This window comes from Podarcis vaucheri (assembly GCF_965113315.1).
Source record: "Podarcis vaucheri genome assembly, chromosome: 6".
NCBI classification, from domain to species: domain Eukaryota; kingdom Metazoa; phylum Chordata; class Lepidosauria; order Squamata; family Lacertidae; genus Podarcis; species Podarcis vaucheri.
This window is the reverse complement of record NC_138764.1, coordinates 5,034,263-5,054,821: the sequence shown is the minus strand read 5'-3', so window position 1 is coordinate 5,054,821 and position 20,559 is coordinate 5,034,263. Positions and strand designations below refer to the sequence as shown.

General features: G+C 46.4%; 1 protein-coding gene across 2 annotated transcripts in view; it reads left to right on the top strand.

Moving 5' to 3' along the window:
- The first annotated feature begins 624 nt into the window (after nucleotides 1-624).
- LAMC2 (laminin subunit gamma 2) overlaps nucleotides 625-20,559 on the top strand; it is a 50,406-nt gene continuing 30,471 nt past the window's right edge. Inside the window, exons 1-2 of one of the 2 annotated variants that reach the window (XM_082226649.1) lie at nucleotides 625-944; nucleotides 12,503-12,691. In XM_082226649.1, the coding sequence (XP_082082775.1) occupies nucleotides 860-944; nucleotides 12,503-12,691 (274 nt within the window). In that variant the 5' untranslated portion in view covers nucleotides 625-859. Of the gene's footprint in view, nucleotides 945-10,956; nucleotides 11,020-12,502; nucleotides 12,692-20,559 lie in introns of those variants that run through there. The other variant, XM_082226650.1, reaches the window with a different exon arrangement.

The window sequence follows — 20,559 nt, the reverse complement described above, 5'->3', positions numbered from 1 at the left end:
GGCTGGTGTTGGGTATAGAGTTGTGAGTATAGTAAATTCAGTTAACCTGAATTTAAACATGTACATTCCAGAATACTTTAATCAGGATGAAGTCTTAGCTCATCTTCTTTTTCATCATAGATTCAAAATATGTCAGACATAAAGGAGTCCCTCTCAAGCTGTTTTGATTGGATAACAGCTGGTGAGGTGTGTTTTCTGGGTGTTGCTAAGGTAATAGTAATAATTATAATGCTAACAAATTCTTTGCAAGTATTCTAATTGGGCTAAGGTGAGTGGGAACATGCCCATTTCATTCCGGAACGTGGCACAGGTTTAACAAAAGTGGTGTTACCTGAGGGTAAAACCAGCTACTTAATGAAGTTGTGTTTTACATTAATGAGTTTACAGAACAAGCCCTGCGGTGAGACTGGCCTTGGGCTTGCCCTGTAAGCGATTTTAATGCGGAAGATCAATAATTAAATTGTTCTTTCTGTCCTCCTGCCACCCATCCCACTCCCTCTTGGCCTGCTGCCAGGGGCTTTGGCTGCTGTGTTCTGCAGAGATCCGCCCCTACGAATGGCTAAGAAGAAACTGTTAAGTGTCTCCCTGAACTGTACATGGGCTGGGCCCTCTTTCTCTTTTCTTTTTTTATTTGCAAGGTGAGTCAGACTGAAGGCAAGTTCTCTTATTCCTGTCTAGAGTGATTCAGGCAGAGGAGGTGATAAAAAGCACCTGGAACAAGAAACGGAGGCCCAGGTGGAATTGTCCGCAGCTGCACGTCCTCCACCACACAGCTTTGTCCCTTGATCTTGAGGCTTTTGCTTGGAAGCGTTGGATTTGAGCACTTTCTGGACAACACAGCCCTCCGAACTTCCCTGGAATGCCTCGGCACTGGCTGGTGACTGTCAGCTGCCTTGCAATCACTCTCCTCCTCCCGTCAGCTGTTGGCATTCAAAGAAGAGAAGGTGAGGCAAACGAGCGTGAAATCTTTCCACTTTAGTTTTTGGAAGTGGGTTTCATTTTGCAGTCGTCTGTCTCTCCCTGACACTTGTTTTGGTGTCAGGTGCACCGTGGGCCAGCTGCTGAGCAGCAGCCCCTTGTTGTGTGAGAGAAGTAGCTAAGCTGAAGACTCTTTCTCTTTATGGGCACGTGGAATGTCTTGGGAACTGGGCAGCAACGTTTTCAGCATGTGGGCGATAATAATAATAATAATAATAATAATAATAATAATAATAATAATAATAATAATAATAAAATTTTATTTATATCCTGCCCTCCCCAGCCGAAGCCGGGCTCAGGGCGGCTAACAACACTAAAATAGTGCAACATTATAAAAACATCATAAGAATTAATTAAAATCAGAATTGATGGCAACCATAAACTAAAGTATTGTAAGGATTGCCAAAGGAGGGAGTCAGGCTGTGCCCTAACCAAAGGCCTGGTGGAACAGCTCTGTCTTGCAGGCCCTGCGGAAAGATGTCAAGTCCTGGAGGGCCCTTGTCTCTTGTGACAGAGCGTTCCACCAGGTTGGAGCCGCAGCCGAAAAAGCCCTGGCTCTAGTTGAGGCCAGCCTAACCTCTCTGAGGCCTGGGACCTTCAAGATGTTTTTATTTGAGGACCGTAAGTTCCTCTGTGGGGCATACCAGGAGAGGCGGTCCGGTAGATACGTGGGTCCTAGGCCGTATAGGGCTTTGAAGGTTAAAACCAGCACCTTAAACCTGATCCTGTACTCCACCGGGAGCCAGTGCAGCTGGTATAGCACCGGATGAATGTGATCTCGCAGCGAGGACCCCGTAAGGATAATGGAGGATGGGACCAGATCTTCTTCATCTGAGCTTCCTTCCTTAGGTCTGGCCCGCATTTCTCCTCCAAAACCTTCTAGCTAGAGGTAGATGGTGACGCGCACACTGGGGTCGCCTAGCAACTGCAAGCTTCCTCATGTGTTATCTGTATCCTGATTGGGTGTCTGGGCTGAGATGTGGTCATACCCGGTAATCGGTCAGTGATGGGGACAAATGTCCTATCAGTCTAGTGGATAAGTCCACTATAGGTCTTTTAGTAAGAAGGTGACAAGTGGATGAATGTTGATCCCCAGTAAATTTAGATTCATTCAGGGACTTTTGAAAATGCTGCCCTTAGTGTTTTACTTCAATCTCCAGATGGAATATACATTCAAATGAGACATGTTTATTCCAATACTTTTTACATGCTTCCTAGGGCAATGGGGAGGGGCTTTGGTTCAGTAGTAGAACATCTGCTTTGCATACAGAAGTTATTGAGTTTCATTCCTTAGCATCTCCAGGCATGATTGGGAATGTCTCCAGTCTAAAATCCTGAAGAGTGAAAAGAGCTAGATAGAGCAACGGTCTTACTCTATATAAGGCAGTTGTTGCAATGGAAGAAACTGAGGGCGGGGGTGGTCATTTTTTAAATAATTGTTTTACTAATTTTTTTTAGATCTTGAGCTAGAAACAGAAATTCATCTTTCAGAGTATATACAATATACCATGGAAGTATATACGGTACCTGTGTGCACTTGATCAACAGTGTTGGTGTTAATTCTTCACTTTTTAACGTTAGCGGGGTGGTTTCTATGATGTAATTCTCTCAGCATATCTACCAGCGTCTTCAAAATTAATTCTGTGCATTTGACACTTTTCATAAACTCACTGTGGGCTAACACATCAGAGTTCTTAACTTGGATTTAGTACCACTCATATGTTTGGCCACACACTGATATCAATTTTACACCAGTGTTCCTATGGTGCCTTCCCTTAAGGAATCCTGTGAATTGTAGTTTGAAGAGAATGATGAGAATTGTCTTATAAATCCCTAAACATTCATATATAGCCACGTAGAGAACAAGAATTAAGACAACTATAATTTGTTATATATAACAATTGTTTATGGACAAGGGGTGATTTCACACTAGATGTTTTAGTGTGGGACTGCCACGCTCTATTCATTCACTTTCTATTTCATTCATTCATTTTATTTGTATACCACTTTTCAACACTCCGGGAATGGCTTCAACAGGCCTGCTAAACCAGGTGAGAGTAGCCAAGGGGTCTCAAATCCCCAGTGAGTTAGGGACTTCCCCTGCATGCAAAGACAGGCTCCGGTGGGTTGAGTGGACAATAGCGCGCCCAACAGTCAAGAAGGTGGTTTCTGCATGTGCTGTGTAGAGGGAAGTGAGCAGATGGGGCGCATCCACCTAGGAGAAAGAAAACTCTGACCTTCAACCTCTGCTGCTTTGCGGGATATTTTTGGGAGAAGAAAAGGCTAAGGAGTAAACTATGGTTACCAGATGTCCCCGTTTCCTGGGAACAGTCCCCGGATTTACAAATCTGTCCCTGGACAAAATACGTCCCTGGAATGTCCCTGGATTTCATATAATGTCCCCAGATTTATATTTTAAGTGTTGTAGATTTATTAGTAGGGAATGAATGTTGCATGATTGGTTCAACGGCACAAGACACAACATATAGGGACTTCCAGCAAGGCAAAATGGCAGGTGCCACGGCAGCGAGCAGCTCCTGAAGCCAGCCAGAGCCAACTGCATTATCAGGCTGGCTCTGGGCTTGTAAGACTGCCGCTGCCGAGGGGAAACCGGGGATGCCCAGCATGTCAACTGGGGGAACCGCTGACACCCCCCCCCATGACCCAAATCAAGCTGGGAGCGAGAGTGTCCGGCCACCTGGCCGACTGCCCAGCGGCACTCCGGAGCCGACACTGGGAGAAGGAGGAAAGGAGAAGGAGAAGGGAGAGAGAGAGAGAGGAAGGAGGAAAAAAGAGGGGAGCCCTGACCTTGCCACACTGCTGCTGCCGCCGCCGGCACTGAGGAAGAGAGATAGCAGAGCACCGGGAGGGCAAGGACACGTGGCCGAGCCCAGGCCCGACCAAGCCTACTCCACGGCAGATAGCGTTCCAATAGATCATGCCGGGGCCCAGAGGAAGGCCACGTGACAGAGGAGACCCAGAAGAGAAGATATTACTTCTTAATTTAAAAAAAAAAAAGATTTTTTTTTAATTTTAAAATTTTTGTCCCCGGATTATTTGAAAAAAATCTGGTAACCTTAGAGTAAACCCTCCACAAATCTGGAGTGGAGTCCCTAAGACGGTTGGCTGGCACCTTGTACCCCTCCTTCAAGCAACTCCTGGAGTCAAACATATTGCTCTGCTTTCCTCTGGACCACATCAGTGAGGCTAAGAGGGGGTCTTGTCATCTGGGCAGCCCAAGACCTCCAGACACACTAGCTAGGCTTGCATCCCGGGGAAGTCACTTCAGTGCTGGTAACTCAGTGGTTTGACATCACCCCCAGAGGCACACTCCATTATCTCTTGAGATAGCCAGATGCTAACAACATACATGGCACATACGTATGCAAATCTACACACACACAGCTGCCACAGGAAAAAATAGATCTCAGGGGAGAGGGAATTATAACCAACACTGAACTCGTAGAGCATGAGGAATCATAGATGCCAGTAGTGAACTTATTATCCCAAATGTAGATGTTTATCTAGCCCACATGGCACCATCCATGGTAATGAGGGAAGTATCAGCCTTGGGAAGACCTCAAGGTTTGCAGAAGTGCAAAAAATATTTAGGGGGAAAACCTAATATATTTAGCAATGGTAATGTGAGGAGGGAGCACAATCCAACCCAGTGAAGAGTGAACTTTCTGAGCGGTTGCAGAACACTGACTTCTTTTGTGTTCTGGAGTTGGAATGTTTGCAAATGGAAGGTCTAAGCTGACCAATCTGGACAGGGAACACAGACCCTTTGTGTCCCTATTTTCCAGAGACAGTCCTGGATTTATAGAAGCCATCCTGGTTTCTGATTTGGTCCTGGAATGTCCTGCTTTTTCTTAGGACATCACTATTTTCATCAGATAAATGTTGGAGGGTATGGTAGGATGTCCCTGTTTTCATCAGAGGGTATGGAGTTATGTAACCCCTGAGCCAAGGAGATAACTATACAACCTTTAGAAGACATCTGAAGGCAGTCCTCTATAGTTTTATTATGTTTTTATATACATGTTGGAAGCCGCCAAGAGTGGCTGGGGCACCCCAGTCAGATGAGCGGGGTAAAAATGACAAGGAATGGTCATTTTGTATGGCTGCATGTCCCTATTTTCATAAGAGAAATTTTGGAGATAATGGGAGCAAGCTCTTGAACCAAGAGGCAGGGGAAACAGGTGTGAATGGGAAGGAGTGGAAAGGGGGACAGAATAAGGGGCTTAACGCTTAATATTATCTAAACCCGTTATGTGTATTTATGCACTAGGAAAGGACCTTGAAATGACAGGAGTTACCTTTTCTTTTTGCCCACCCAACACAAACAAAGGCGCTTATGACCACCTTCAATTGTTTTACTACATCAAAATTCAGTTGGTTCGAGTTCGGATGTTCCAGGTGCACTGAGGTGAAAGCAGCACTAAATAACAGCCTGCTTGTGTCTGACAGATGGCTTTGACAGCTTCAGGTCTATAAATGCATCAGTCCTTCTCACTGAATGAGCAGAAGGCAAAGCACTGACCCCAGAACACTGCCCCGCGTTAAAAAATGGAAGCTAAAAAAGGCAGCATTCCCACTTGCCTGCCGATGATTAGTGCCTTAGTAGCAATCTGGGAAGCTGACGGTGTAGTACCCAATTCATCTTTCCACATTATCCTAGAAGAAGGTGGGGGGGGATAAGGCAAGTTCCTTTGCATCTTACTTCAGAAGGCTCTTTTCCCATAGTGGCAGAGCAGGCACGGCTGATCCCCTTCGTTTGGAGCTTGGCTGCAAGGCCTGAGAACAAAATGGCGCTCCCTCATTCCACATACAGAAGCCAATCATACTGGCAGTTGCATCTTACTTCAGTCTTAGTTCAGCACTGGAGGCAGGACAGTGTCATCTGCTGCACCTGAGGGCAGAGGGCTGGCTAAGGAGGTGCAGGTCACATCCAGCTCTGTCCTCCAACACATTGCTGCTGACCTGTCCCCTCCCAGCACCTGTAACTTGCTTACCCTTCCAGGATTAATTTGGTCCCCAATTGTTCCTTTATGCAATTTCTCTCAAATCCATCAGTTTATATTCATCTCATTCTGAGAGGCCAGCGGGGAGGGGAGTCTGTCACAGCAGAAGGGGGAGACACATGTCTCTTCACCAGCCTCACTCATCTCTGCCTCTCGGCCTCCCTTCTCTCCTGCTCCACCTTCTGAGTCTGAAATTCCCTCCGCCACAGACTCTTCTTGCTCACTAAGCCCTGTTACCCCTTCAGTTTCTGACACCTCCCCCTCCCCGTCTTTCTTCTCTTTCTTCTCCATGTGACTGCTCATTGTTGTCCCACCACCACTCCCTGGGCTCTGAGCCTTCCTTCCCTTGGGGTTCTCCAGCTGGTTCCTCTGTGTTCAACCAGTCCTGGACATATGTAAAGTTTTATTGTGAAAGCCCATCTCAGCACTGAGACTCTCATTCAGAAAAGCTATGTGAAGAAACTTCACAGGCATCAGCACTGGGAAGAAGTGTGACATTACCTTGTGTAAACACATGCAGTTACAGACACGCTTATCGTGATGTAATTGCCTCCAAAGAGGCTATGGACAGACACAAAGCAGTGAGAAAACAACAGCAGCAGCCGAATCAAGGCAAGACTGGCTATGAAAATTGCTATGCAGTGCTAATTATATGTGTTGGTCAATCTAATCAGCAGTCATTGCCATATTAGGCTTTTTTAAGTTAGGAAAAATAAATGTGCAAAGAGTGTCAAGACTTTCTCTCACTGGGAGGGTAAACCTGTATCTGAATTTCACCACTTCGGAAGAAAAGTGAAGACTCACAGGACTAAATGCTCTTTCATACAAAAGAATTCCTTCTACATAGAAAAATAACAGACGGTACTAGATAACTGTAAAGAAGCATCCAGTCATGGGATTCTCTGCATCTGCAGGCTGAATTGGTGCAACTCTTTCCCCCCACAATATATTTACCACCACCTCAGTGAGAACTAAGATGCTGTGGTTTAAAGTGGTCTTTATATAAAATAGCAACTGAGACACAACATGAGAGTCAGTTCATAGAATCATAGAGTTGGAAGAGACCACAAGGGCCATCGAGTCCAACCCCCTGCCAAGCACGAAACACCATCAGAGCACTCCTGACACATGGTTGTCAAGCCTCTGCTTAAAGACCTCCAAAGAAGGAGACTCCACCACACTCCTTGGCAGCAAATTCCACTGTCAAACAGCTCTTACTGTCAGGAAGTTCTTCCTAATGTTTAGGTGGAATCTTCTTTCTTGTAGTTTGGATCCATTGCTCCGTGTCCGCTTCTCTGGAGCAGCAGAAAACAACCTTTCTCCCTCCTCTATGTGACATCCTTTTATATATTTGAACATGGCTATCATATCACCCCTTAACCTCCTCTTCTCCAGGCTAAACATGCCCAGCTCCCTTAGCCGTTCCTCATAAGGCATCGTTTCCAGGCCTTTGACCATTTTGGTTGCCCTCCTCTGGACACGTTCCAGTTTGTCAGTGTCCTTCTTGAATTGTGGTGCCCAGAACTGGACACAGTACTCCAGGTGAGGTCTGACCAGAGCAGAATACAGTGGCACTATTACTTCCCTTGATCTAGATGCTATACTCCTATTGATGCAGCCCAGAATTGCATTGGCTTTTTTCGCTGCCGCGTCACACTGTTGGCTCATGTCAAGTTTGTGGTCAACCAAGACTCCTAGATCCTTTTCACATGTACTGCTCTCAAGCCAGGTGTCACCCATCTTGTATTTGTGCCTCTCATTTTTTTTTGCTCAAGTGCAATACTTTACATTTCTCCCTGTTAAAGTTCATCTTGTTTGTTTTTGCCCAGTTCTCTAATCTGTCAAGGTCGTTTTGAAGTGTGATCCTGTCCTCTGGGGTGTTAGCCACCCCTCCCAGTTTGGTATCATCTGCAAATTTGATCAGGATGCCCTTGAGTCCATCATCCAAGTCGTTGATAAAGATGTTGAATAAGACCGGGCCCAAGACAGAACCCTGTGGCACCCCACTAGTCACTCTTCTCCAGGATGAAGAGGAACCATTGATGAGCACCCTTTGGGTTCGGGCAGTCAGCCAGTTACAAATCCACTGAGTGGTAGCATAGTCAAGACCGCATTTTACCAGCTTCTTTACAAGAATATCATGGGGCACCTTGTCAAATGCCTTGCTGAAATCAAGGTAGGCTACATCCACTGCGTTCCCTTCATCTACCAGGCTTGTAATTCTGTCAAAAAACGAGATCAGGTTAGTCTGACATGACTTATTTTTCAGAAATCCATGCTGACTATTGGTGATCACAGCATTCCTTTCTAGGTGCTCACAGACTGTTTGCTTAATGATCTGCTCCAGAATCTCCCCTGGTATTGATGTCAGACTGACTGGGCGATAATTATTTGGGTCCTCTCTTTTCCCCTTTTTGAAAATAGGGACAACATTTGCCCTCCTCCAGTCTGCCGGGACTTCGCCTGTTAATTTAGATATGACACAGAATTCAACAAAGCAAGCTTTGCTATGGTTTAGCCTGACAGCTAAATTTACAAAATGTGGTTTGTGATTGGCTGGCAAATCAGAAAGCTGGTTTTGAGCTGGCATTGCAAACCATGATTTTCTTATTTATGGCTTGGTGTGATGTCTGAATGGACTAATGCTGAACAGATCAATCTGTGATTAGTGCACTGCAAACCATCGTTTAGAATGCTATCTGTGAACTTAGTCAATTTCTTCATCTTTTGTAAATACCCACCTCCCTTAAACAGGAGGACAAAGACCAGTGTTCTTTCTTGGTATTCATTTAGATTCAGTTATCATTACTTTTGCCTTAGGCATAAGCTTTGAAGCCAAAGTCCCCCCTCCCCCCACCAAATAACCACCCAGAGAGCATTTGTGTCCCACCAGCAAGTGGGGGAAGAGCTGCAGCAGATATTGATGTGGGGAGGGGGGAGTCTAGTTTCTCTGTCCTGTACTAGTCCACCCCTGAAAGTCACTCGCTCCAAACACTGCTTTTCCCTAACAGAAGTAGCCTTTGAGATTAAGTTGCAAACGTCTTCTTCACCCCCCACCCCCCAAGCTCCTAAGGAGGGAGAGAATCTCTGGTCCAGTCAGGGTGGAAGAATGAGGAGAAGTTTTCCCGTTCTCACTTGCTGCCTTCCCAGTAAGAACTGTCTCACCCGTGCCAGTAATTATTTAAGAAAACAATATGCATAGCCTGTTGGCATCTGTCTGTCTCAAAAGACAATGGAGTATGCCTCTGGGGGTGAAATCATACCACTGTGTTACCAGCCCTGGTGACCTCCCTGGGGCATAAGCCTGGACAATGTGTCTAGAGGTCCTGGGCCGCCCAGATGACAAGACCCCCCCATGTGGTCCAAAGGAAAGCAGAGCAATACGTTTGGCACCAACTTGGCTGCAGGAGTTGCCAGAAGGAGGCATACAAGGCACCATCTAACCATCTTTGGGAATCCATTCCAGATTTGTGTAGGGTTTACTCCTTAGCCTTTTCTTCTCCCAAAAATATCCCGCAAAGCAGCAGAGGTCAGAGTTTTCTTTCTCCTAGATGGATGGATTTCTTCCCAGGTGAATGAGCCTCACCTGCTCCTCACTTCCCTCTACACAGCACATGCAGAAACCACCTTCTTGACGGTTAGACCCATTGGTCTCACCCTCCCAACCCACCGGAGCCTGTCTTTGCATGCAGGGGCGTCCCTAACTCACTGAGGGTTTGAGACCCATCAGCTACTCTCACAAGGGGTATCACCTCCGGTGGGATACATGTCAGGCTCTTTCTGGGGTAGTTTATCCACCTGTAGTCTCCAGCCCGCACTCAGCTCTCACCTGTGGCTCCTTGCCGCGCTCAGCATGCAGCAGCGCTCACACTCCAGGAATACATAGCTATATGTTCCATAATTAAGGAAACATCTAGTTTGGCCCTCAATAACCTGTGTAATGTAGACATTTGTCTCAGTCACACACCACAGTTTTCAGTGTATGCCTAAAAAGGCGATGCCCTACTTGGGTTTAAGGTTTAAGAAGCCGCACCACGTCTTCCTGTCCTCTGAGTCATTTTGAGACATGCTGAGATGATTTGTTTTTTAAAAATAAAATGTGGAGGAACACACACCCAGAATTCCTTGCAGCATGCTATTTGAGCCTGAGCTACCGGGAAAGCAGGGAATGACCCACTTCTGCGGTAATGGGAGGGCTCCCACACAAGCTGACTTCAGGCGTGGCTAGATGGGGCATTGAGAGAGCCTGGGAAAGCAAAGGAGGCTGTTGACGGGCACATGGGCTGAGGCTCTGCCTGGGGGGCAGGGGGTGCTGATTAAATTCCAGGTGCTGCTGAGTGAGCGTTGAAGGGTATGAGATCAGCTCTACTTGGCTTGGCAGCCTTGGCAGACCCAGGATCCGGCTGATGCGTTGGAACCTCTCAGGTGCTTGGAATGCAAGTGTCGTGCCTGAACCTGATCGTATGTGTTGGCAGCCAAGCTGAGGATTAGCAGGAGCAGCTGTGGAGAGCAGCTCTTGGTGTTTCAGAGACTAGCAAAAGCACTGTAACACCCACAGTAATTCTGCACACTTTGTAGGTGACGGAGATGTGATTCTTAAGTATATGGTTCTCCTTAGTATTCGTTACAAAGAGGTTGGCTATGAAAATTTCCCTCTGCTTCCTTCTGGGCTTGTTGGTACTCTGCACACAAACATGGGGGGGGGGGAGCAATCTAAATCCTGTGCTTGGAAAACATAAATTCAGTACTGAAAATAAACCGCATTAATAAAATGTTGGTAGATTTGTTTATTTTGCAACTCCTCCTCAAAATTCACCTTAACGCCTTAGGGCACAGCTACACTGCCAACCTGTACTGGTTTATACTTGTTCATGTATCTTGGCTTCTCCCAAATAACTCTGGGAAACGTAGTTTGGCCCGCCTGCAGCCTTCTAGCAGGCTTTGCAGCTCCGCCTTTCCTGGTACCTTAACAGCCAGCCCAGGGAAGAGCTTGGGGAAGGAAATCCTTCAGCTACAGGCTAAACACTTTGCTTTCTAATGGTTGCTTCTCTCTGGGTTTGCTGCTGTTTTGTTCCTGGGGTCCAGATGTTATTATAGAGGGTCCTGAGTGTAGCAAGAGAGATACATTCAAGTCCGTGAATTCTCCGAGATGGAATATCCAGAGTGCCTGGGAGTCTCTCCTGGGGAGCCATATTTTCCTTGTCACAGAGTTGGTCATGGAGCTCACTCTCCTTTCTCAGATAAGTCCTGTGAATGGAAGAAACTGGGAAACAAGTTGCTTGTCATAGAACCAGGGAGGCTTTTGATATGGGATTGAAGGAACACCTTCCCTGTTGTTTCAGCATGAGAATCTTTTTAAATACAGTATAAATATAAAATTCATGTTCTGTTTTAGCCCAGATTGATTAGTTCATATAGATTACAGTATTTTAAAACGTAGTCCTGCTGCAACAGCTATGGAGAATGACCCCCTCGGTCCACTGGCGCACTTTTCAAAGTACCAGACCCCTCTCCTGGTGGCACAGCTGCTTCTGGTTTTTCCTCATCAGCCGCTTTCTCTTTCTGCTTCCAGGCCAAGACACTTTAAAGACTAGCCTATGTACTGGAACAGAGTCCCCTTTGCAGGATGCAATGCCAACACTGCTTTTGGACATCAACTTGCTATTTTTATTTTTAAATTTATGACAGGCTGTTATTGTAAAATATGGTATAGACATTTTTATAATAAACAAAATGTATAGGAAGAGATGGGAAGAGGGATTTGTTCTCTGGACAATGCTTCTTTGCTGATCTTTTTAATGACTCTAACCTTGAGTTATGAGTTGTTTGTTTTGCTTATGCATATGCTGTGAAGTGGGATTAATAATATTACTAATAAGAGTGACAAGAGTTTCCTGGTTTCATATTAATTCCTCATCTGTGTTTCTTTCCTTCCATCACTAATATTCTTGCTGTTTTAGCTCCCGTTTCATATTGGCTGAAAGGGAGTTCAATTGCTGGTGTTAAACTGAAAAGGCAATGGAGTAGAGTGAGAGAAATGAAGACCAAGAGAAGGCATGGTAGTGCCTTAAGCCCAACCTACTCCATTTGAAATAATCACAGGGCGCAGTTCTTATAGAATTGGAAAGGGATCCTGAGGGCCATCTAGTCCAACCCCCTGCAAGACAGGAATCTCAGCCAAAGCATTCACATAACTAAAGCATCTTGTTGAACTCTACCACTGCAGTGGTTTGCTTTTTAAAACCCAAATATAGAAAACTAGCATGCTGAGGAAGCTGGCCTGTCAACACTGGAACCAATGGACCAGCCAGTTTTCTGTGATGAGGGAATCAGGCTAATGTTGCATGACTAGTCACTGCTGCTTGCGTAGCTTGGATCTGAGCTTACCAACAGGGCGGCCTTTAAATGTATATCGTCAAGTAAAAATGGCGAGCCAATTTCTGGCACTGCCAAACGGGTTGTTGTTCTTGAATGGTGCTAACTATTCTCCTTGCTTTCAGCCTGCCATTGCAATGGGAAATCCAGGCAGTGCATGTTCGACATGGAGCTGCTCAGACAAACAGGAAATGGATACCGGTGCCTCAACTGTGCCGAAAACACGGAGGGAAATAATTGTGAGCGGTGTAAGGAGGGCTTCTACCGCCAGGAACCTCGAGGACGTTGTGTATCCTGCAGCTGCAACCCCAAAGGTATGCAGGGACTGAGGGGCAGGTGGGAAAGCCCCTCACCCCCAATAATAATAATAATAATTTATTATTTATACCCCGCCCATCTGGCTGGGCCTCCCCAGCCACTCTGGGCGGCTTCCATAAAAACCAAAAATACAATAAAATATCACACGTTAAAAACTTCCCTGAACAGGGCTGCCTTAAGATGTCTCCTGAATGTCAGGTAGTTGTTTATCGCCTTGACATCTGCTGGAAGGGTGTTCCACAGGGCGGGCGCCACTACCGAGAAGGCCCTCTGCCTGGTTCCCTGTAGCTTTGCTTCTCGCAATGAGGGAACCGCCAGAAGGCCCTCGGCGCTGGACCTCAGCGTCCGGGCAGAATGATGGGGGTGGAGACGCTCCTTCAGGTATACTGGACCGAGGCCGTTTAGGGCTTTAAAGGTCAGCACCAACACTTTGAATTGTGCTCGGAAACGTACTGGGAGCCAATGCAGGTCTTTCAAGACCGGTGTTATATGGTCTCGGCGGCCGCTCCCAGTCACCAGTCTAGCTGCCGCATTCTGGATTAGTTGTAGTTTCCGAGTCACCTTCAAAGGTAGCCCCACGTAGAGTGCATTGCAGTAGTCCAAGCGGGAGATAACCAGAGCATGCACCACTCTCGCGAGACAGTCCGCAGGCAGATAGGGTCTCAGCCTACGTACCAGATGGAGCTGGTAAACAGCTGCCCTGGACACAGATTTGACCTGTGCCTCCATGGACAGCTGTGAGTCCAAAATGACTCCCAGGCTGCGCACCTGGTCCTTCAGGGGCACAGTTACCCCATTCAGGACCAGGGAATCCTCCACACCTGCCCGCCTTCTGTCCCCCAAGAACAGTACTTCTGTCTTGTCAGGATTCAACCTCAATCTGTTAGCCGCCATCCATCCTCCAACCGCCTCCAGACACTCACACAGGACCTTCACCGCCTTCACTGGTTCTGATTTAAAAGAGAGGTAGAGCTGGGTATCATCCGCATACTGATGAACACCCAGCCCAAACCTCCTGATGATCTCTCCCAGCGGCCGCATGTAGATGTTGAAAAGCATGGGGGAGAGGACAGAACCCTGAGGCACCCCACAAGTGAGAGCCCAGGGGTCTGAACACTCATCCCCCACCACCACTTTCTGAACACGGCCCAGGAGGAAGGAGCGGAACCACTGTATAACAGTGCCCCCAGCTCCCAGCCCCTCAAGACGGTCCAGAAGGATGCTATGGTCGATGGTATCGAACGCCGCTGAGAGATCCAGCAGAACTAGGAAACAGCTCTCACCTTTGTCCCTAGCCCGCCGGAGATCATCAACCAGTGCGACCAAGGCAGTTTCAGTCCCATGATGAGGCCTGAATCCCGACTGGAAGGGATCCAAATGGTCCGCTTCTTCCAGGCGTGCCTGGAGTTGTTCGGCAACCGCTCGCTCAATCACCTTGCCCAGGAATGGAAGATTTGAGACTGGGCGATAGTTGGCCATCGTGGCCGCATCTAGAGATGGTTTTTTAAGAAGCGGTTTAATAACCGCCTCTTTCAGCGGGTCTGGGAAGGCCCCCTCACGGAGGGAAGCATTCACCACCCCACGAAGCCCATCGCCCAGCCCTTCCCGGCTTGCTTTTATTAGCCAGGATGGGCAAGGATCCAGGAGACAGGTGGTTGGTTTCACTCGTCCAAGCAGCCTGTCCACATCCTCGGAGGCAACAGATTGGAATTGATCCCACTCAACTTGATCTTAGGGGACTGCAGTGTCTGTTGAGGTTCTACTGCTGCATATCTCTGTCTACACTCAGCCCAAATAAGCCAGTTGTCACAAATGTTCTGGCACCCTTAAAGCCACTCACTACGTGGAGAATTGGGGTTCCAGTGCATACCCTGCGTTGGGTTCCTCTGAATGAGATCAGGGAGAGGAGAAGCCGAAAGCAGCTGTTCTCCTGAACACAACCAAGGGGCACTTCCAGACTGTTACTATTTTCAGGTGGGAAATCCAGCTTGCACAATCATAGTTGGCTGAGAAGTCTTGTGCAACAAAGGGCTTGCCTGAAAGATTGGACTTTCTGCAATAAGGTGGAATCCACTGGGAAATGTGGAGTGACTCTTGCTTTGCCATAACATCATCTAACCACCCTGCAAATAAGTGAAGATGAATGCTCAATGCATTACCTGTTTGGAAGCATGCCAGGTCTGTAGGACTCCAAAAACTTCTTTCTGTTATTGTGGAATGGGGACCCGGAGGTACGCCTCAAGGCCTCAGGGAGGTTTATAATGCTAACCACAATGCACTTCTATCCTATTGTTGTTTTTAATTAGATACCACGTTCTGATGTGTTTTTCCCAATATTAGCTTCAATCTGAATGTGAAGCAAAACAAAACAACCTAGCTGTGTTCTAAGCCGGTGATGCGGACAGAGCCCACGTAGCTTGAATTTTTCGGGTTATTTGGGCCAGAAGGAAAAATAGGCAGCATCAGACTCCCTTTTGGCAAAGTTTACTATGTAGTCACTTTGTGCACTGATTGTTCCTGTGGAGCAGAAATAGCACTGGATATCTTTGGTCAGCTGTGAGGCAAAAATGGGGCCAGTGATGTACATCTGCTAAAGTGTTACATCTAGATATTTGCATAATATAATGTGCTGATCCCAGCACAGGTTTAGCATATCTTAGAAATATGAATTTCTTCTATCTAAAGAACAAAGCTCTGCCTCTCCTCCATTCCAGCCTAGCTGTTTTCCTAGAGGGAATCATTAGCACATCCTTTCTCCTCAGCTGCTTTAGAACAAAGAGCTAGTAATACACCCAAAATGGAGACCTGTAATACAATTATTTCTCATGTGATCTAAGTTAAATACCTCGTGACAGATCCCGCGGAGATACAGCCCTATTTAAACCATTGGCTATTAGGCTCTCTGCACTCCAATGTTTAGCTCAGAGGAATTGAGCTTTTAGCAGTACACATCCAGACATATACAGAGTTATTTGACATTTCAATGTACAATTAAACAATTATACTTAACAGGTTTTGTCTGTGCAAATGGAAGATTGCTGCTTTGTGCTTCCCCTTATTTGAGCTGTATGAACTTTAGGACAGCTTTGCTAGGTCCTTTTCCCTTCTGGAAGAAAGCAATGGAGACTTAGGGCCAAAGTAATTGTGATGCTGATCATGTCACTTGCAGGCATGTCAGTTGATTTTTATCAAGACCACAGCATGCAGGGACATTTAGTCCTTTCCTCTCCTCCTGTGGTCCTGACAAAAGTAGTCTGGTCCTGCTATTACCTCTGGGAAAGAAGCCATCATTGGCACCAGTGGATACTTCCCTCCAGGGGCTCATAGTGTGTGTGTGTGTGTGTGCGTGTGTGCGTGCGTGTGCGCGTGTGTGTGTGTGCGCGCGCACGCGTGACAAAAAGAGAGAGAGAGAGTTTCATCAGACCTGAAGCAAAGGAGGAAAGTGTTACCCATCTCATAGAATCATAGAATCATAGAATCATAGAATCATAGAGTTGGAAGAGACCACAAGGGCCATCGAGTCCAACCCCCTGCCAAGCAGGAAACACCATCAGAGCACTCCTGACATATGGTTGTCAAGCCTCTGCTTAAAGACCTCCAAAGAAGGAGACTCCACCACACTCCTTGGCAGCAAATTCCACCGTCGAACAGCTCTTACTGTCAGGAAGTTCTTCTTAATGTTTAGGTGGAATCTTCTTTCTTGTAGTTTGGCTCCATTGCTCCGTGTCCGCTTCTCTGGAGCAGCAGAAAACAACCTTTCTCCCTCCTCTATGTGACATCCTTTTATATATTTGAACATGGCTATCATATCACCCCTTAACCTCCTCTTCTCCAGGCTAAACATGCCCAGCTCCCTTAGCCGTTCCTCATAAGGCATCGTTTCCAGGCCTTTGACCATTTTGGTTGCCCTCCTCTGGACACGTTCCAGTTTGTCAGTGTCCTTCTTGAATTGTGGTGCCCAGAACTGGACACAGTACTCCAGGTGTGGTCTGACCAGAGCAGAATACAGTGGCACTATTACTTCCCTTGATCTAGATGCTATACTCCTATTGATGCAGCCCAGAATTGCATTGGCTTTTTTAGCTGCCGCGTCACACTGTTGGCTCATGTCAAGTTTGTGGTCAACCAAGACTCCTAGATCCTTTTCACATGTACTGCTCTCAAGCCAGGTGTCACCCATCTTGTATTTGTGCCTCTCATTTTTTTTGCCCAAGTGCAATACTTTACATTTCTCCCTGTTAAAATTCATCTTGTTTGTTTTGGCCCAGTTCTCTAATCTGTCAAGGTCGTTTTGAAGTGTGATCCTGTCCTCTGGGGTGTTAGCCACCCCTCCCAGTTTGGTGTCATCTGCAAATTTGATCAGGATGCCCTTGAGTCCATCATCCAAGTCGTTGATAAAGATGTTGAATAAGACCGGGCCCAAGACAGAACCCTGTGGCACCCCACTAGTCACTCTTCTCCAGGATGAAGAGGAACCATTGATGAGCACCCTTTGGGTTCGGGCAGTCAGCCAGTTACAAATCCACTGAGTGGTAGCATAGTCAAGACCGCATTTTACCAGCTTCTTTACAAGAATATCATGGGGCACCTTGTCAAATGCCTTGCTGAAATCAAGGTAGGCTACATCCACTGCGTTCCCTTCATCTACCAGGCTTGTAATTCTGTCAAGAAACGAGATCAGGTTAGTCTGACATGACTTATTTTTCAGAAATCCATGCTGACTATTGGTGATCACAGCATTCCTTTCTAGGTGCTCACAGACTGTTTGCTTAATGATCTGTTCCAGAATCTTCCCTGGTATTGATGTCAGACTGACTGGGCGGTAATTATTTGGGTCCTCTCTTTTCCCCTTTTTGAAAATAGGGACAACATTTGCCCTCCTCCAGTCTGCCGGGACTTCGCCTGTTCTCCAGGAATTCTCAAAGATGACTGCCAGTGGTTCTGAGATCACATCTGCCAGTTCTTTTAATACTCTTGGATGCAGTTCATCTGGCCCTGGAGACTTGAATACATCTAAACTAGCCAAATATTCTTGTACTATCTCCTTAGTTATTCTGGGCTGTGTTTCCTTTGCTGAATCATTTGCTCCAAATTCTTCAGGTCGGGCATTGTTTTCTTTATCGGAGAAGACTGAGGCAAAGAAGGCATTGAGGAGTTCAGCCCTTTCTGTGTCCCCTGTTTGCATTTCACCATCTTCTCCTCTGAGTGACCCCACTGTTTCTTTGTTCTTCCTTTTGCTACGAACATACCCATAAAAGCCTTTTTTGTTGCTTTTAACCTCTCTAGCAAGCCTGAGTTCATTCTGTGCTTTAGCTTTTCTGACTTTGTGTCTACACGTGATGGCTATTTGTTTGAATTCCTCTTTGGTGGTTTCCCCCCTTTTCCATTTTTTGTACACATCCTTTTTTAATCTTAATTCAGTTAAAAGTTCTTTAGATAGCCACCCTGGCTTCTTTAGGCACCTTCCACGTTTCCGTCTCATTGGTATTGCCTGTCGTTGTGCTTTTACTATCTCCCTCTTAACAAACTCCCAGCCATCATGAACTCCCTTTCCTTTTAGTATTGCTGTCCATGGGATCTCACCCAGCACTTCCCTAAGTTTTATGAAGTCGGCTTTCTTAAAGTCAAGAAATTGAGTCCTAGTATGCTTGGCTGCTCCTTTCCGCTGTATAGTAAACTTCAGAAGAGCATGATCACTCGCGCCTAATGATCCTTCCACATCTACCCCACTAACCAGGTCATCAACATTGGTTAGGACCAGATCTAAAATGGCTGTTCCTCTTGTTGCTTCTCCCACTTTCTGGACAATGAAGTTGTCTGCAAGGCCAGTGAGGAATCTGTTTGACCTTATGCTCTTGGCTGAGTTTGACGTCCAACAAATATCCGGGTAATTGAAGTCCCCCATTACTACTATCTCCCTTCCTTTTGCATGCTTGGCCATCTGTTCCAGGAAGGCATCATCTATGTCCTCCGTTTGGCTTGGGGATCTATAGTAAACTCCCACAATGAGGTCCCTGTTGTTCTTCTCTCCCTTAATTTTGACCCAAATGCTCTCACTTTGGCTTTGAGGTTCTAAATCTTGGATCTCTTCACAGGTATACACATCCCTGACATATAACGCCACTCCTCCTCCTTTCTTGTCTGGTCTGTTTCTCTGAAATAGATTGTATCCCCCCATTATTACATTCCAATCGTGGGACTTATCCCACCAGGTTTCAGTGATGCCTATTATGTCATATTTAGTTTGCTGTACCAAGAGCTCAAGCTCATCTTGTTTATTTCCCATGCTTTGCGCATTAGTGTAGAGACATTGAAGTCCATTAATCATTCCCCCGTGTCTCTTATTTAAGGATTTTTTCCTCCCACCACTAGGTCCGCGTGCTGTTTGCTCCATTTGGTCTATGACATTTGGATGATCATCTTCATTAATTGATAGACTCCTACCTTCAGGAGCACTGTCTCCCTCCCCCACATTAGTCAGTTTAAAGCCCTCCTGATGAGGTTTCTGAGATTTTTGGCAAAAACATTTCTCCCAACCGTTGTGAGGTGCAGCCCATCACTTGCCAGAAGTCCATCTTCAAGAAACTGCAGTCCGTGATCTAAGAATCCAAACCGTTCCTGTTTACACCATTTGCGAAGCCAGCTGTTCACTTCCACTATTTTCCCCTCTCTCCCTGGGCCACGTCGTTCAACTGGGAGGACAGACGAGATGACAATTTGTGCATTTAGTTGCTTCAATTTCCTGCCGAGAGCCTCGTAGTCTCTTTTGATCTTCTGGAGGCTATTGCTTGCAGTGTCATTGGTTCCCACATGAACCAAGAGGAAGGGGTATTCGTCAGTGGGTTTTATGATTCCTTGCAGTCGTTCAGTTACATCTTGGATCTTAGCCCCGGGGAGACAGCACACTTCCCGAGACATCTTGTCAGGCCCACAGATCACTGCTTCTGTTCCCCTCAGTAGGGAATCCCCTATCACCACTACACGCCTCCTCTTGGGTTTGGTCGGGGTTCTTCCGTGAGCTGTCCGTTCCAAGGTCACCTGCACATTCCCTGAGGACTGACTTTGCTGCTCGTCTTCATATACCTGATCGACTGTAATGAGGGAGAGATCCTCAAATGGAGTCTGCTCTTCGTCTTCCATGCTAGGGGAGAGGACCTCAAAGCGATTGTATATTTCTAAACAATCAGAGTGAACCCTGGGCCTCCTACTTCTTTGAGTCACGTTTCTCCATATATCTGGCTCCTGTGTTGGTGAACAAGCCTCCTTCTCAGGGGAGTCCCCTGTCTCCTCCTTGGTGGGGACGGTGTGCTCTGTTGCTTCCAAGAAGAGCTCCAGCTCTCTAATTCTTTGGAGCGTAGCTACACGTTCCTCCAGTTGCTGGACTTTGTCTTTTAAAAGGGCAATCAACATGCAATTGCTGCAGGTAAAGCTGCCTGCAACCTTTGGCAAGATCTCCTCCCCACATACCAGTCCCAACAAAAATCCCCAACAAAAATTTATTAATTTTGTTCTAAAAACTGATGTGATTACAAGTTTAGCATCATTTTTAGTTTGGCCCTTGCTTTGCCTTTGTAATAATCAGTTTATTTACAAATTTATAGATTGGGTAGGTATTTTGGGGGCAGAGGAACAAACTGCTTCTCTTGAAGAACCTCCAAGCAATAGAGTCTACCAATTCAAACCTGAACCATTGCCACTTTTCTGGCAATATTCCACAAAACCAGTTTTCAGCCTATCTCATACGGCAGAAGAGCATCATATTTGTACATGCCAAAGCAACTTTTTAGACGAAGTGTGCCTGAGTAGTTCAGCAATGTACCGTCATGACAAACCAAGCAGGAGAGAAACTTTGCACAATGGAACT